The sequence below is a fragment of the Nannospalax galili genome, unplaced genomic scaffold (genome assembly GCF_000622305.1).
Source record: "Nannospalax galili isolate Female #2095 unplaced genomic scaffold, S.galili_v1.0 scaffold454, whole genome shotgun sequence".
NCBI lineage: Eukaryota > Metazoa > Chordata > Mammalia > Rodentia > Spalacidae > Nannospalax > Nannospalax galili.
The window spans coordinates 3,128,922-3,146,206 of record NW_008334929.1 but is presented as its reverse complement, the minus strand read 5'-3'; the positions used below and the strand labels follow the sequence as shown (position 1 = coordinate 3,146,206).

General features: G+C 39.0%; 1 protein-coding gene across 1 annotated transcript in view; it reads left to right on the top strand.

Annotated features, from left to right (window-relative positions):
- Abcd2 (ATP binding cassette subfamily D member 2) overlaps positions 1-15,095 on the top strand; it is a 50,803-nt gene extending 35,708 nt beyond the window's left edge. The window contains exons 8-10 of the mRNA XM_008829669.3: positions 6,168-6,252; positions 9,915-10,040; positions 13,948-15,095. Coding sequence (XP_008827891.1) covers positions 6,168-6,252; positions 9,915-10,040; positions 13,948-14,167 — 431 coding nt within the window. The 3' untranslated portion in view covers positions 14,168-15,095. The remainder of the gene's footprint in view (positions 1-6,167; positions 6,253-9,914; positions 10,041-13,947) is intronic.
- Positions 15,096-17,285: the final 2,190 nt, after the last annotated feature.

Sequence of the window (17,285 nt, the reverse complement as noted above, 5' to 3'; positions counted from 1 at the left end):
CTGAAGAGGTAACCCTAAAATCTTTTAAGGATTAGATGCAAGCTTCCAAATACTTTTGACATTTTGACACTTTTGGCCTTTGGAACAGAGTATGTTGCTAACAGGCCCAAGGACATTTTGACTTTTAGCCAAGAAACTGGCTACATTTCTTTGGGGTCTTTTTACCCTAACTGCCTAGCCAGTTCCTACCTCCTATTCTTATCACACCATCCTCTGAAGGGGTTACCCAAATTGCCAACAGGGAATAGGGATGCAGATTGCTCTGGCTTCTTCCATGCTGAACAGGGACACGGGGTGAGGCAATTGGAGTACCCCTTCAGTGGGTCTATCTAAAAGACTCCCAAATTGCATAACTCTTGTCTCCAAGGGAGGAAGAAAGTCCTTGAATCATGAATAGGAGATGTAAAGGTAAGAGTAATTAGCATCACAAGTTCCAAACAGGGAAGTAGAAAAAAGTCAGAACAGCAATTTTCAAATGTTCTCAGGTCCTTAGCCCATCTTTTTATTGGATCATTTATTTCTTAGTTGTTTTTTGAGTTCTTTTATATATTTTGGATACTAATTCTCTATTGGATTTGTAGCAGGTGAAGATTTCTCCCACTTAGTGGGTTTTCTCTTCACTTCCTTGGTTGTTTCTTTTGCTATATAGAAGCGTTGCAGCTGAATGAGTTGCCACTTGTTGATTGTTGACTTTAATTCCTAAGCAATTGATGTCCAATTTTAAAAGGCCTTTCCTACACTTTTATCTTATAGGGTACTGCGTATGTTTTCTTCTAGCAGTTTCAGAGTTTCCGGTTTTATATTGAAGTCTTTGATCTACTTGGAGTTGACTTTTGCACATGGTCCAATTTCATTCTTCTACAGGTGGAGATCCAATTTTGCTGATACCGTTTGTTGAAGATGTTGTCTTTCTTCCATTGTGTGTTCTTGACACCTTTGTCAATTATCAGGTGGCTGAAATCACATACAGTCATGTTTGGATCTTCTATTGTGTTCCATTGATCTACATGTCTATTTTTGTGCCAGTACCATGCTGTTTTTAGGACTATAGCTCTGTAATATAATTTGAGATCTGATATGGTGATCCCCACAGCAGTTCTAAAATTTTGCCCAAGATTGCATTGGTTACCTGGGGTCTTTTGTGATTCCATATGAATTTTAGGGTGTTTTTTCTGGTTCTGTGAAGAATATCATGGGAGTGGCATTGCATTGAATCTATAGATTGCCTTTGGTAGGATGGTCATTTTCAAAATATTAATTCTACCAATACATGAACACAGTAGGTCCCACCATCTCCTGTGTCTTCCTCTATCTTTTTCTTTAAAGATTTAAAATTTTCATTGTAGAGATTTTCAATGTCTTTAGTTAGGTTTATTCCTAGGCTATTTTTGAGGTTATTGTAAATGGGAAGGTTTCCATGTACTCTTTCTCCAATTGCTTGTTATTGGTATATAAATAGGCTAATGATTTTTGTAAGTTGATTTTGTAACCTGCTACTTTGCTGAAAGTATTGATGATTTCTAGCAACTTTCTGGTGGAATTTTGGGGATCTCTTATGTATAATATCATATTACATGCAAATAGTGATAATTTGACCTCTTCTTTTCCAATTAGTAGTCCTTTAATTTCTATGGGGGTGCAGGGATCTCAGAGCGCTAGCTGCTGGGCATGGCGCCGGTCTCCTGCGCGCACCTGGGGTGCGGCGGGTCCCGCACCGCGTCGTTGTGGGTCTCTGCTACCGGGGCTGGCCTGGCCGGGTTCGGTCCCAATCCACCGTGCACTCTCTCTCTAAGTTCGGGACCATCAGCTGCCGGGTCACGAGGGGAGGTGCAGGACGGCGAAAGCTGGATTTCCGTGAGTCATGGCTTACGAAGAGACAGCTCTCTCCAGAGAGGCAGGATCACACACAGAACTCAGCTCAGTCAGTGGTACAGCCCCTTTATTCAGTGACTTAGCTCAGCTCCAAGCCTTAGTGATCCAGCTCCGATTAATTAGGGGAAAACCAGGATATTTTATACTGTGGGGGTAATGGTAAAAGCCTTAGCTGATAGGTACTTTGTGGGATGCCCTATTTACATATGGAAGTGGGCTCCTGCCAGGCTGTCAGACTGCCTGAAAATCACACAGGAAAAGCTGGCAGTTCCAGAGCCGGAGGCCATGGCTACTTCAAAAGATGAGTCAGGAAGATGCTGGGAAGGCACCCTGCTGATAAAAGGAGTCTGCATATGAAGCTGAGCCCATAGGCTATCCGGACATGGAAAGACTGCTACTTTACACAACAGGGGTCCCCAACAAATTTCCTTCTTTTGTCTTATTGCTCTAGCAAGAGTTTCAAACACTGTATTGAAAAGGAGTGGAGACAGTGGACAGGCCTGTCTTTCTGGTTTCTGACTTTAATGGGAATATTTACAGTTTTTCTCCATTTAGGATGATGTTGAGTATGGGTTTACTGTATATAGGTTTAAGTATGTTGAGGTGTGTTCCCTCCAGACCAATTCCTTCTAGGGCTTTTAACATGAATGCATGTTGGATTTTGTCAAAGGCCTTTTCTGCATCTATTGAGATGACCATGTGATTTTTGTTACATTTACTGACTTAGGTATATTGAACCATCCCTGCATCTCTAGAATAAAGCCGACTTGATCCTATCAGATCACAGTGCAATAAAGCTTAAAATCAACACTGTAAGAAGCCCTAGTAACTACATGAACTCATGAAGATTAAACAACATGCTTCTGAATGATGAGTGGGTCAAAGAAGAAATTAAAAAAAGAAATGAAAGTATTCCTGGAACTAAGTGAAAATGATAATAGAGCACAACTAAACCTTGGCACACTTTAAAGAACATCCTAAGAGGAAAATGTATAGCTTCAACGACCTACATTAAAAAATCAGAATGAGCATATATAAAAGACTTAACAGTACCACTCAAGACTCCAGAAAGGCAAGAACAGACCAAACCCAAACCTAGTAGATGAGGAGAAACAACAAAAATCAGAGCAGAAATTAATGAAATAGAAACAAAGAAAACAATACAAAGAATCAGTTATCTAATTAATAGCTGGTTCTTTGAAAAGTCAAACAAGATAGAGACCCTTAGCCCAGTTGACCAAAAGAAAGAAAGAGCACCTCCAAATCAACAAAATCAGAGATGAAAGAGGAAACATCACAACAGACAGCAAAAAGATCCAGAATATTATAAGGGAGTACTTTAAAAATCTATATTCTATTAAATTTGAAAGTCTAAAAGAAAGCCAGACATGGTGGCACACGCCTTTAATCCCAGCACTTGGGAGGCAGAAGCAGGCAGATCCCTGTGAGTTTGAAGCCAGCTTGGTCTACCTCATGAGTTCCAGGCCAACTGGGGCTACAGGGAGACCCCGTCTCAAAAAAAAAAAAAAAATCATGGAAACCACCGAAGTTAAACCAAGAAGAGATCAACAGCTTAAACAGAAACAACAACACAAACCCTCTCACCCCAAAAGAAAGCCCAATCCCATATGGATTCACTGAAGAATTCTATCAGACATTCAAAGATCTACAACCAATGCTTCTTAAATTATTCAAAAAGAAAAAGGGAGAACTCCCAGAGTCCTTCTATGAAGCCAGTATCACTCTAATAACCAAAACCAGATAAAGGCACAACCAAAACGAAAAGCATAGACCCATATGCTTAATGAACATAAATGGAAAGATACTCAATAAAATATTCACAAGCCGCATGCAGACACACATCGCAGAGATCACCCGTAAATATGAAACATTTTAAGCAAAGCAGGAAAATACTTTATTCACAAGTATATCACTTGCTTTGGAAGAACCCTACTGAAGCTCTGTTCAGATGAGCTACTGCTTTGCTTAGCAGAGTGGAAATAAGAATTCCATGCCATTCCACTAAGACAGCTTCCAGAATAGAAAAGAATAGAACGGGTGATGGACAGACACAAACAAAAGGAGTTTTTTCAGCCCCTGGAAGCAGGGAAATGATTCTCTTCGCAGCTGGCTTGGTCTCAGCCAGGAGTGTCACAGCAGCAAAGCGGCTACCCCCAGAACACTTGGGGCTTGTTAGAAAAATGGGCGTGGTTTACTACAGTATGTAAGGGTTAGCCTGCCCCTCTGCTGTCCTGCTCTTCAGGAGCAGGGGACTGAGCGTTCTCAGCAGAGTATTTCTCATGGGGTTTGGAACCCTTCTCTCAAATCATCACGTACATTTCATAGTGTTACAAAACTTAGTCACAAGGAAGTATGATTTCAACAGTTTTCCTCCAAACAAAGATGACGTTCAGAGGGGTTTTCATAACATCAATTTAAAACGATCGATTTTAAAATAAACAATTTCCAGAAGTTTACCCAAGAAAATAAACAGTGGTCCCCCTGAAGAGCAGAATTTAAGAGAGTCAGTGGGAACAAGGGAAAGTGGTTCACTCCACATACTTCTGTATTTATTTATTTACTTATTTTACTTTTTAGAGCTGGCCGTGGTGGTACATACCTTTAATTCCAGCACTTGGGAGGCAGAGGCAGGCGGACCCTTGTGAGAGCGACGCCAGCCTGTTCTACATAGCACATTCCAGGCCAGCTTGGGCTACAGGGAGACTCTCTTCCAAAAAGATCCAAAAAAAATTATTTCTGTTCCTCTCCTATGTAATTATCGTCTACCTACTAATGGGTAACTATTTTGCTTAGTTTATTATTTATAACTTAAGACTGTGGGTGTTTTTTTTTTTTTTTTTTTCACAGTGTGGCCCCGGCTGACTTCCTATTCATGATCCCCCTGCCTCTGCCTCTGCCTCCCAGGTCCTGGGATTACAGGCCCAAGTTTGTATATACATATATCTAATATTCACATATCATGTATATTTATAGATATATAATATATTCCTGGCCTAATTTTGCTCTTTAAAAAATTCAGTGAACTTTATAATAATTTTTGAAGGAAAAAGCTGTGAAGAAGCATCATGATGAATTGTCTTTACAATGAACATGTATTATTCTGCAAAAGGCTCTGACCTTTGGCTAGAGAATAAACCCAGCCAAAGAATTAAATAGTTGATCTGATGATTGGGGTTTTCAAATACCCAGAGCAATAAAACACTGTTTTTCTTATTGCTCCTGTTTCTCCCTATCACCAAGGTTACTTGGAAATTTTTAATAACGATGAAAATGCAGTGCAGGGAAAACAGTGAGGCTGAGGAGCTGGAGCTTTTCCAAATGGGAGAAAGAAACCCTGGGCCCTGAAGATCTGGAGATGTTGCCTCTGGGATTTACCAAGTTCAGGCTATTTTCTTTTTTGAAAACTGGACTCTGCAGAAGTAAAACTTTTTTTGTTTTTGTTTTTGTTTTCTGAAATCATTCCTAGCTACTACCCAAGATACTCATAAGAGTTTTTCAAATATCACAGAAATGATCATTTGGAAAATAAAATTCTCAATAATTCTACTCCCAGATATGTGTCTGTTTATTTTTAGAAATGAAATCATAATATATGCAATTCTGAAACTTGGTTTTTCATTTTAAAAATTCTCTTTTACTTTCATATTAGAATATATACGTATATATAAACTAGTTTTAAAATAGAAGTCTTACTTTTTAAATTAATGTCAAATAGTCAATAGTTAAGATGTTTTAAGAAATAGGCCACAAACTATGAAAACAGCAAATAAATATAGATCCTAGCTCTGATAGGTAACTATAAACTCAGATATGTCTGTTTAGTATGTAAATAATAGCATCTATCTTATAAGCTGTAGAATATACAGTGAAAAACTTACTTAAATTGCTGGGTATGTTACAACCTTTAAACTTAGTTCCTCCTTCACTGATTTTAGCCTTGGCCTTGTGCACATTAGGTGATCTTTTCTCCCACCCCCCTCAGAAATCACATAAGCACAACCACCCTTTAGAGAGACATAGTAACAAATGGATTTTATGACAGGTTTATAATGTTTACAAGGTATCTGTCAATATAAGGACTTATTACTCTTAAAAGTTTGTATTTAAACAAAATACTTATGCATGAGGCTCTCTAGTCTGTTCAAACATATGTTTTACAAAATGTCAAGTTCTTCCTGTTAATAATCAAAACATGCTGGGAATCACTTGTCCAAGTTAGAAATAGTAACAAATAAGCAAATTATTCATAAACTGTGTTTTTATTTACTTTTTAGGATGGGATGCTGTTATGGACTGGAAAGATGTCCTATCAGGAGGGGAAAAGCAAAGAATGGGTATGGCACGGATGTTTTACCATAAGTAAGTATGGTGTGTTTATAGCACCCATTGTTGACATGGCCAAAAAGCTTTGAACAGGGTTCAATAGCTTCATCTCAGGTTTAAAAATGTCTTACTAGGGACTTGTGTATACAGACACCACTGCCATAGAATCATATGAGCAGGGTCCCAGGAGCTTGTAGGACTCTGTTTCCATATGGTCATGCACCTCCTAACTGGCTCTTACAGTCTTTCTGTAAGTCTTCTGAGATGGATGTAATTTACAAATTATCCTCATATATATATATATATATATTACTAGGCCAGCAAAATGGCTCACTAGGTATTGGTCTTAATCTAATAGTTCCAGCACACCCAAGCCCCACAACCATCAGGATGAAAAAAGAGGTCATCAGTTCACACCAGTCTTAGAGGACTCAGAAAATTGAGGTGCAGGAAATAATTTCTTTCATAAAACTTCCCTCTGTGGCAGCTGTGAGGGGCAGACGGGGCAGGACGCAGCAAAGCCACAGGTTCCTGCCCTTGTCCCCCTCTTCTCTGAACTAGTAGGGCATTTTCCTACGTAATAATGTGTCACAAGTGTAATTAAACTAGAAAGAGCTACTCAAAGTTACTTAATGCCTAATGTCCTTTGTCATCTAAACTCTTTTTACATCTGATTTGTTTAAAACAATATCAAACACTTTTACAAACATTAAGGCATCATCTTGTAACGCAGTCAAGGCTGGCCTAACATTCTTGCATCCTCTTACCTCAACCTCCTGAGGGCTCATGCTACAGTTATGTGATACCACACCCAGCTAAACATTGTAATTTGTTGTTCTAGATCTTAATTTTTTAATATCCAAAGTCTGTTTTTCCCCCGTCCCAGCCTACTTTTTTATTATTATATTTTTATTTATTTATGTGTGGGGGAGGGGTGGAACTTGTGGCAAATCAGACTTCTTCTTCAACATGTGGGTCCCAGGAATCAAACTCAGGTTATCAGGCTTGGCCACAAGCACCTTTACTCACTGAACCATCTTGCTGGCTCTCCCAGCCCACATTTTAAACCACTGACTTTTTGAAGAAATCAGAGCTATTGTCATACAGAATACTGCCTGTTCTAAGGTGGTCTTCTTGCTTTGAATCTTGTTTCTTTATCCTCTATTTTTCTTAATAAGCAGGAAATTACAGCATTTTTTACTTTTAATAAGATTATAATACATACTGTCTATACTTAAACAAAGCATAGTTTCAAATGCATTCAATGCATAATTTCAGTTTTATTAATATATATGTTCATTTTGTAAAAGTGAAAAGTAGAGGATTGGAGAGATGGCTCAGTGGCTAAGAGCACATGCAGAGGACCGAAGCTGGGTTCCCAGCACCACATCAGGCAGCTCTAGGGGGGTCTGACACCTCTGACCTTCACGGGCATCTGCACTCACATGTACACACCCACACATAGACATGTAGTTTAAAATAAAAATAATTTTTAAATAAAAATATAGATAAATAAAAAGAATAAAAAATCTCTTATCTGCCTCCACAGCACAGTAGACAGCACAGCTGACTCATAAAAAATCTCTTGTCTCAGGCTCAGTGGTTAAGAGCACTGACTGTTCTTGGGAAAACCTGGGTTTGAATTCCAGCACACACATGGTAGCTAACAACTATCCATAACTCCCTTTCCAGGGGAATCCCACACCCTCTTCTGTTCTCCATGGGCATTGCATGACACAGGTGCACTTATACACATTCAGGCATAATGTGTATACATACATACACATAAAATAAAAATAAATAAATTAGAAAAATTAGAAACCTGTTATCTCATTTGCTATAAAAACATTGTTAACATTTGGAGTAACATCTTCCCAGTCAGTATACAAAAGTCGGTTGTAATCTTAATTGTTTGAATGTGTTTCATTATAAATTATAATTGATACCCCTTCTTTAGTTTATATATGCTATTGTTTGCCTTTCTTTTTATTATATGATCTTTAGCCAGAGTTTATCATTATTATTATTAAATATATATTTTAAGAATATAATTCAGTGATGTTTGGTAAATGTGGATGCATGATGTAACCAATACCCCCACCAAGATAATGCTTCTGTTGCCCTGGAAAGGCCTCTCACAACCTTTTCTAATCATATGCTGCATAGTTCAACTCTGGTTTCAGTCAATAGTTTACCTGTTCTCCAACTTCATGTAAACCATACCCTGTGTATTTCTGTTTGGCTTGTAATTTTTAGTGAGGAAAAAAGCTGGTTCTCTTCATAAAGTGGTACTTGATGCCAAACCCAGCACAGCCCCCCAAAGCAGCTTCCGTTGTGGTCCTGGGGAAGGCGTGGCAGTCTTTTGCTCTTTGAGTGGTCTGCTGTGTCAGAGTCCCATGTTAGAATTGCCTTTGACTCCTGCATCCGTTAGCCTTGACCATCCATCCCTGGAATAGAAACTAGGATTCTACTAATAACCAAATCTACCTTGCTTAGAAAAGCGACTTACAGTGCTAAATCATTTTTATGCTAAATAAGAAGTTTCTACTGATTTGATTTCTCCCTTTTATTTAAAAAACAAAAATATTTTCATGAGGAAAACTGTCTTGGCAAATTTTGAAACTGAGTTTTAGACCCAAAATGATGAAAATATCAAATGACAGTGTAGATGTTGACTTTAGTTTCATTAACTAAGCTAAATCATGTTGCTGACAATCAAAATCATACTGAAGTCTAAGGATTGACTGGAAAGGGACAGGACAAGAGCAGAGTCTGACAGGAAGGGGGCGCAGATGTACAGGAGAGAACAGCAAGTGACAGTGTGTTTACAAGTGTGAGGGTGAGCACACACCTGTTACCAAGTCAAAGTTGACTAGAAAAGAAGTAGCTGCACACAGCCCAAATGCTTTCTTTCCCTCTAAGAAGTGTGATCCCAGCAGCACGAAGTAATTGCCTCCTCTGCATCTACAGGGAAATGCAGTCTTATGGTGCTGAAATCCTATTAGTGTGCAGCATTCAGATGCCCGTAAAGTCATCCAAATCCTCGCCAGCAGGACCATGGCCTGACTCGTAGGAGCAGCTGTAAGAGTGTTTTTCATATAGTCAGTGACCCTTGTCACCAAGACTGACCCACCTCCTGTAGGAGCCATGCTCAGTACACAACCTCCCCTTTTCTAGGCCTCATATTTATTATTTATTTATCTGCTCAAAATGAAGGCTCATTGTTGTCAGACGATAGTAGAAACTCCATTTGAATTTATGAGCAATGTGGTATTTTAGTCCAAATAGAAAACAGGTATAGCTGCTTCTCTGCCCTGCCACCTGCCTCCTGTACTAATGTGTGCACTAATGTGCACTAATGTGTATGTTGATGTGCACTAATGTACACCAATGTATACTGATGTCCACTGATGTGCACTAATGTGTACATTGATGTACACTAATGCATGTACACTGATGTGCACTAATGTACACTGATGTTAATGTGTACATTGATGTGCACTGATGTACATTGATGCACACTGATGTGCACTAATGTGTACATTGATGTGCATTAATGCATGTACACTGATGTGCACTGATGTCCACTAATGTGCACTGATGTGCACTGTTGTGCACTAGTGCCACGTTCTTTGTTCCTCTGAGGTTGTCCAGAGACATAGCTCCTAGAGCAAATTCATTAATCTTTTTTTTTTAAGACCGAAGTACGCACTGCTGGATGAGTGCACCAGTGCTGTGAGCATTGACGTGGAAGGGAAGATATTCGAGGCTGCGGTGGGGGCCGGGATCTCCTTGCTGTCCATAACACACAGACCTTCTCTGTGGTGAGTGTCTGCAGCACTGCTGGCTGGGTGAGCTGGCTTTCCTTGTGTTCTTAAAACATGACTTCTGGGGCTGGAGAGATGGCTCAGTGGGTAAGAACACTGGCTGCTCTTACAGAAGACCTGGGTTCTATTCCCAGCACCCGCATGGCAGGTAACAACCATCTGTAATTCCATTTCCAGGGAAATCCGATGCCCTCTTCTGACCTCTGCAGACATCACATGACATAGGTGCACCTACCTACATGCAGGCCATATACTCAAACATATAAAAAATAATTTTAAAATGACTTCTAATTAATTAAAGGTGTGGTGGCACACACCTTTAATCCCAGCATTCAGGATCCAGAGGCAGGTTGATCTCTGTGAGATCGAGGTCACCCTGGTCTACATAGTGAGTTCCAGGACAGCTGGAGCTACAGGGAGACCCTGTCTCAAAAAGACAAAGAAAAAAGAAAAGAAAAAGACAAAATGCCTTCTAACCTTTTCTGTCTGTATTTCTCTGATGTCTCACCCTAATAATACTTCCCCTTTTCCTTCCCTAATATAACTTTAATGTGCTATTTGGAAATGGATATCACTTTCCATTATTTTTTAAAAGTTATAGAAAAAACTAAAAATTTATTTGAAACAAAAATATCATAATCCTAGCAGGTACTGTGAAAGAATATAAATTGATGTCTTTTTTAAATTTTACATAATTCTTTCAGTGCTTCCTTTAAATTCCAAGGTAGGGGAGGGAAAACCATAATTTGGTATTTCCAAAAATGGAATCTTAGAAGGAAATAAAAAGCTCGTTTTTGTTTTGGTTTAGGAAATCTGAGCTGAAGTTTTTATAAATAGTATGTCATAAAGCCAAGTGGGCCACTCCCTTTAAAACAGGACAGATTCTTGATGTGACAGATTCTTCAGTGTTAACTACCCTTTTCCTTTTGTTTATATCATAGTCATTGCTAATGACTATTCCACTCAGACCTGTGTGTTTAAGTTTTATAACCATGAACTGTACTTAGTTTATGTTCCCCTTCTATAAATCAAGAAATGGGAAACTAGAAAATCATAAAAACTCCCCTGGCCACATGGTGTCACACTGCACTATACTGACTGTGCTTTGAATTTCTGCTTCATTTCTTTTCATAATTTATTAGTGGTAATTGAGGCTCTATATGCTTTCTTTTTCTATCTCCTTGGTATTTGAGTCTCTATATGCTCTCTTTTTCTCTCTCCTGTGTCTCTCTCTCTCTCTCTCTCTCTCTCTCTCTCTCTCTCTCTCTCTCTCCCTCCTCTCCCCTCCCCTCCACCCCCCCCCAGTACTCTATGGCAGATGGCTGATCAGATTCCATGGGAATGTGCATAGCTATAAGCCCAGAATGGCCACAATTTTATCCGAGTTCATATTTGAAGCACTTTAGGCCTTTATCCTTTTTTAAATTTTTATTGAAATTTTGTGATTTTCATATAATATAATTTGATATTTAGATCCTCTCTCCTATTACCCCACCCAATTTAATGTACTTTATTACATATAATGCCTTTAATATATATATACACATATATGTATATATATGACACATATAATATGGCCTATCAAGTCTGATTTGTGTCCCCAAATGTCCTTCAGTGTGAATCCATTCACTGGAGCCTGGTTAACTACCAAGAGCCCATCCCTATAAGAGATTTCCAGTAGCCATCAGTTGCCAAAAGTTCCTTAGGTTTGGTTGAGATTTCTTACCTGCTTCCCTCCCCATGTCTATGTCTGGTTTGAGCTTGCTTGGACTTCTGCATTCTGTCACCATTGCTGTGAGTTCATATGTATATCTGACCAGATATCTGGAAAACTGTTTCCTTGTGGTTATCCACCACCTCTGGCTCTTATAGTCTTTCTGCCCCCTCTTCTACAATGATCCCTAAGCTTTGGGAGGCTGAAGTTTGACACAGGTGTCCTATTCAGGGATGAGTACTCTGCAGCCTCTTGTTCTCTATACTTTGACCATTGTGGGTTTCAGTGTTAACCACCTTCTGCTGCATAAAGAAATTTTCTGATGAGAGATAAGAGATGCATTCATCTTCTGTGTAGAGGTTGCACTGAAGATGGGTCAACCCAGGACTAAGCATCTCACAGAAGTTTGTTCACATATTCCCCTTGGGCATATAAATACGTTGTTTCCAACTTTATTTATATACGGTCTTACCTGTTGGGAGGTCAAAGTCTTGGAATGCTCAAAACCCTACCAGTAGATGGCAGATCATTAGCTACAGTGGCTTTGCTTAACTTATCAGTTATGTGACTAAATTTCCCCTTTAACAGCATATTTTAAACATTGAATCAAAAGGGGATGAGGGTTAGGGTATAGCTGAGTGGAAAGCACTTGGCTAGCACATGTGAGGCCCTGGGTTCAACCCCAAGCATGACAAAAAATGGGGGTTAGTGGAACCCAAATGTCCATCAGTTGACGAACAAACAAAGGTGCAGTCCCCCACGGTGACTCAGCCACAGAGACAAATGAAGCAGTGAACGACGGTGGTGAAACTTGAAATCATTTTGATGAGGCACTCTCTAGATGAGTCTGAGAATGAAAACAGAGAAATCCATGACAGAAAAGAGATTAGTGGTTGGTGGTGGCCCAGGGGAAGTGGGTGGGAGGACACAGCTGACGGATACAAGGTGAAGGGAACGTGCTGCAGTGAGAGAGTGAATAGTTGTGTGAGTTTGCGGAGATACTAAAAATCACCGCCTTTTACACTTTAAGAGATGAATGTGTGGCATCTGAATTACAGGTGTTTGTTGTTTGCATTTCCCCCGTGATGTCATAGATACATTGTTTTCAATTTAATTTTGTGGTGGTCTTGTATGTTGGAAGGTCAAAGTTTTGGATCTCAGGTTTGTTTTTTTTTTAATGACATTGAAGCTGCTTGCGAAGGCTGACTCGTCCTTATAGCAGATGAAGGTTTAGCAGGCAGAAGTAAGAAAGATGATAAAGGAAGACAGAAAAACTGAAACACAAGCCAGATGAGCTAAGAGATCAAGTGCAGGTGGCTCAGCCATGGGGACCAGCCTCCAGCTTTCTTCTCCCACACATCCCACGAATCTCTGGTCCCAGTGGCCTCAGCTTCCCTTAGGCATGGGCTGTTGCCTATCTTATCAGTAATCATCTCTGTACCTTTGTGAAATTTCTAGTAGCTGAGTCATGAAAAAAGAAACTAAACTATGTGACCACAGAAGAGTGTAAAAGATTTCAGTCAGCCAGGCATGGTGGTGCACACCTTTAATACCAGCACTTGGGAGGCAGAGGTAGGCGGATCTCTGTGAGTTTGAGGCCAGCCTGGTCTACATAGTGAGTTCCAGGACAGCTGGGGCTACAGGGAGACCCTGTCTCAAAAAGACAAATAAAAAAAAAAAAGATTTCAGTCAAAGAGGCCCTTAAAATGTTTCTAGATTTTAGTTACTGAGAATTTTTTATGTAGAAATAACTTCTGTAGAACGCACCCCCAGAGGATGGCATCGCACGTATGAGCTGCTTCAGCATTTCCTTTGCGTACTTAGCTCTTCTCCCTGTGACCCTTTAACTTTGCTGTCTGTCTCTGGTCTCCTCTCCTTACTTTGAGTCTAAGAATTCTGTTATTTATTCAGAGGCCAGACTCAGTTGTGAAGATTGATACGTGAAACAGCAAAATCTTCCTTTTTAAATTATATACACTCAAAAGATGAAATAATTCAATATTGTCGACAGGAATTTCTTAGAGATTAATGCCTTTTGGATTTTAAAAATTACACAACTTAACTACATGGCATGATGTTGAAAATTCAATAGTAAAATACTAAAATTTGCTTTGGCTATCAGACAAAGCTGTAACTAAAATGGTTTTTCACAATTATAGCTGATAATATTATTTCATTTGAATTATGCAGGAAATACCACACTCATTTATTACAGTTTGATGGCGAGGGAGGTTGGCACTTTGAACAGCTGGACACTGCTGTCCGTTTAACACTGAGTGAAGAAAAGCAAAAGCTCGAGTGTCAGCTGGCTGGAATTCCCAAGATGCAGCAGAGACTCAATGAACTACGGAAAATTCTGGGAGAAGACTCGGTGCTAAGAACCATCCAAAGCGAAGATGAGACATCCTAATTATTGTGGCATGCTCTAAGTCGACTTCGGTGAAGGCTCAGGACTGCTAAACTGCATGCAGTCTGTTAAGATAGCAAAGCCAGCATCATGAAGTATGTGATAACTTTCCGGAAGAAAATAAACAGATGCGTTATGCAAGAGCCATTGTTATGACTTACACTAATTCCCAGTGAAAGGCTAATTCACCTGGAAAACGGAATTTTCATGGTCTGAGGTTCTTCAGAGAGGGTGAAATCTCCAAGATATGACAAAGAGCAGTATTGGGTTGGTATCAGGAGCTTTGAGAGTTGTCTCAGTTGATCTTGGGTTTAATACCTGAAATCCATCCACCAATGCTAGTAGCCAACTAAATCCGTGTACAAAGTAACCAAAGTTTGATAAATCATTTCAATATGAAGAAATAATTTAATGACATTGGTTAAAAACACTCATGGCTAACCATGTATAAAGGCTATATTTTTCTTTACTTTGAGCATCTTAATTCAGGCACAAAAATTAACTTTAGTAAGAGTCATGCTTATTGGTTAATAAACCTTTTACTTTTAAATAGAATCGCCAATGCAGAGAGGGTGTATCCAAGCAGAGCTACTCGCTGGCTGCTTCGCTCTGCAGCGTCGGCTTCTGTCCAGAACTACTGCTTGTTTGTACCCAAGGAAGCGTTTTTGAAAGGGCGTTGTCATGCTGATACAGATTTGAAACCACAGTTGTAAGCACATACCCATTTCACTTTAGTCTTTTCAGACTGTTTTTTCTCATTTGCTTCTGAAAATGGACCTCAGATTTACCTTAATCATGTGATTGATTTCAGAAGAGTTGGCGAGGTCAGATAAGTTCTCCCGAGTCTCTGATTCAGGGATGTTACCACGATTGCCCTTTAAATTAACTAAGCTGGGACTAGAGAGATGGCTTGGAAGTGAAGAGCACTGACTGCTCTGTTGGACAGCCCAGGTTCAGTTTCCAGCACCCACATGGCGGCTAACAATTGCTTATAACTCCCGTTCCAGGGGATCCGATGACCTCTTCTGGCCTCTGTGGGCATTGCATGCACACGATGCATGTATAGGCATGCAGGCAAAACACTAACGTACATAAAAATATTATGAAATTTAACTAGGCTATAATAACAAAATGAGGCAGCATGAAGTGGAATTGTGGCCAGAGCAGGGGATAAGTGAAAAACTAATTAATGAACATTGAGATACTGTAAAGAAAATGACAATGTTATTGTTGCTTCATTAGTGTTTGCAAGAAATGAAAATCATGTAGCAAGTGGAAAGACCACTGGTCTTTGGCTTAAAATGAACCAAGAAGGTCAGTGTATCTTCACAGCCATGCATTCTCAGTCGTCAGGGTACTGCCCTGTGCACTGGTAAATTTCATATTGCTGAATATGATGAGAAATGATCTCCACGGGTTACCATATGAAACCTATTTGCCTCCCTAGAGTTGGAAGTACAGAAGCCCAAAATGACACTTTAGTCTCTTCCTCCCCTAAGTTGATGAAAAACTGGGGTATCAGTTTTAGTGGCTTAGGATTTTATTTGCATATTTAGACATAATCCCCATAGATGCTAGCCAGTGCTTATTAGACTTTTCAGGAGATAGACCACCTGAAAGCCATTCACAATAATTGTTGTAGAAAATTAAAGCATTTCCACATTTTGAATTCCACAATAACTAGACACTTTTAAGTTTTCAATAAATGTAGCCATCTTGTATGAAGAAATCCAGTATAAAGTCACAGTGAGCCCATTCCTTGCATGAAGAAATCCAGTATAAAGTCACAGTGAGCCCTTCGTTAGAGTCCATGGCTACTTGTTTCATTTATCTGTTACTACTTCTCATTAGAAAGTCACACAAGAATTAAAAATTTTATTTAGAGAAAACATGACTCAGGAAGTAAAACTTGATTTTAAAAAAAAAACAAAACAACTATTCACTAATGCTAACAACCCTACTAGCAACCACCCATTTTACACTGCCATAAGGGGAAAGTTTGAAGTGTCTTACATCAAAGGTACCAGGAGGCAAATAAAAAGTTCACATTTGAAACTGTGTATAATTTTCATAATTTAAAAACTAAACCCTTTAAGACCCGATATTTACATTTTAAAACTTTGAAAGGAATGCCAAAAACAATATTAGGTTTGTGCTTAGCCCTGTTTAACATATGCTACCAATGATGTTTAAAATTCTACGCTAAAACTCTAGTCACTGAAATTTAAGTCTTAAAGTTTTTTGGCAATATTGGGGATTGAACCTTGGGCCAATGCACATGCTAGGCAAGTGCTTTACCACTGAGCTTTACTATTTTAAATTTTTCTGTTGGCCTTGAATTATTTTGCAATGAGATTGTGTAGCTTTTTCTAATTGCTTATTTTTTTTTTTTTTTTTTTTTTTTTTTTTTTGGTACGACTTATTTTCTGAATTGGATTTTCAGGTACTAAAAGTTCTATATCTTAGAGGGGGTATCTGATTGGAAATCGTACCTGCATGCCATTCCGTTGTCCCCACGTGGAGCTGTGACACGCAGCATGGCTATTCTTGTAAGCACAGCTGTGCATAGTAAAGAAAGGATGGAGAAGTCTCCTTTCCACAGAACAAAGAAGGAAAGTGAAATGATCTCAGTTGTCAAACTACTTCTACTGTGTCATCTATTTTTCCAACTCATCTTTTTATTTTTCAAAAAACAGCTGTTGGCTTATGGAGCTTGAGTATAAAAATGTAAATTTTGGGAGTTAACTCCTAAATGCAGAAAACAAACTGCATTCCATATAATGTGACATTCTATCTCTACACCATGCTGTGGTATGCCAAGCACAAGTCTAAAACAGTGTGCATTCTGTACACAGGATAAGCAGTTAAATCTCTGGAGGGTATCAAGAACGATGATCTAACTTGAAAATCATTCAGATTTCCATATGTTTACATGGAAGTGGTTTTCCTTTGATAGTAACATGGTTTTGTGTCCATGTTTGGTCTATCAGTAAAGGTAATGTTAGTTCCATGTAAAATTTCATATTTGGGCAAAAGGCTTAGATTAGTACAATGTTTGAAATAATTTTTTTTATTCTATAGCCTTAAAAAAAACTTGTTATATATTGGAACTTAAATCCAG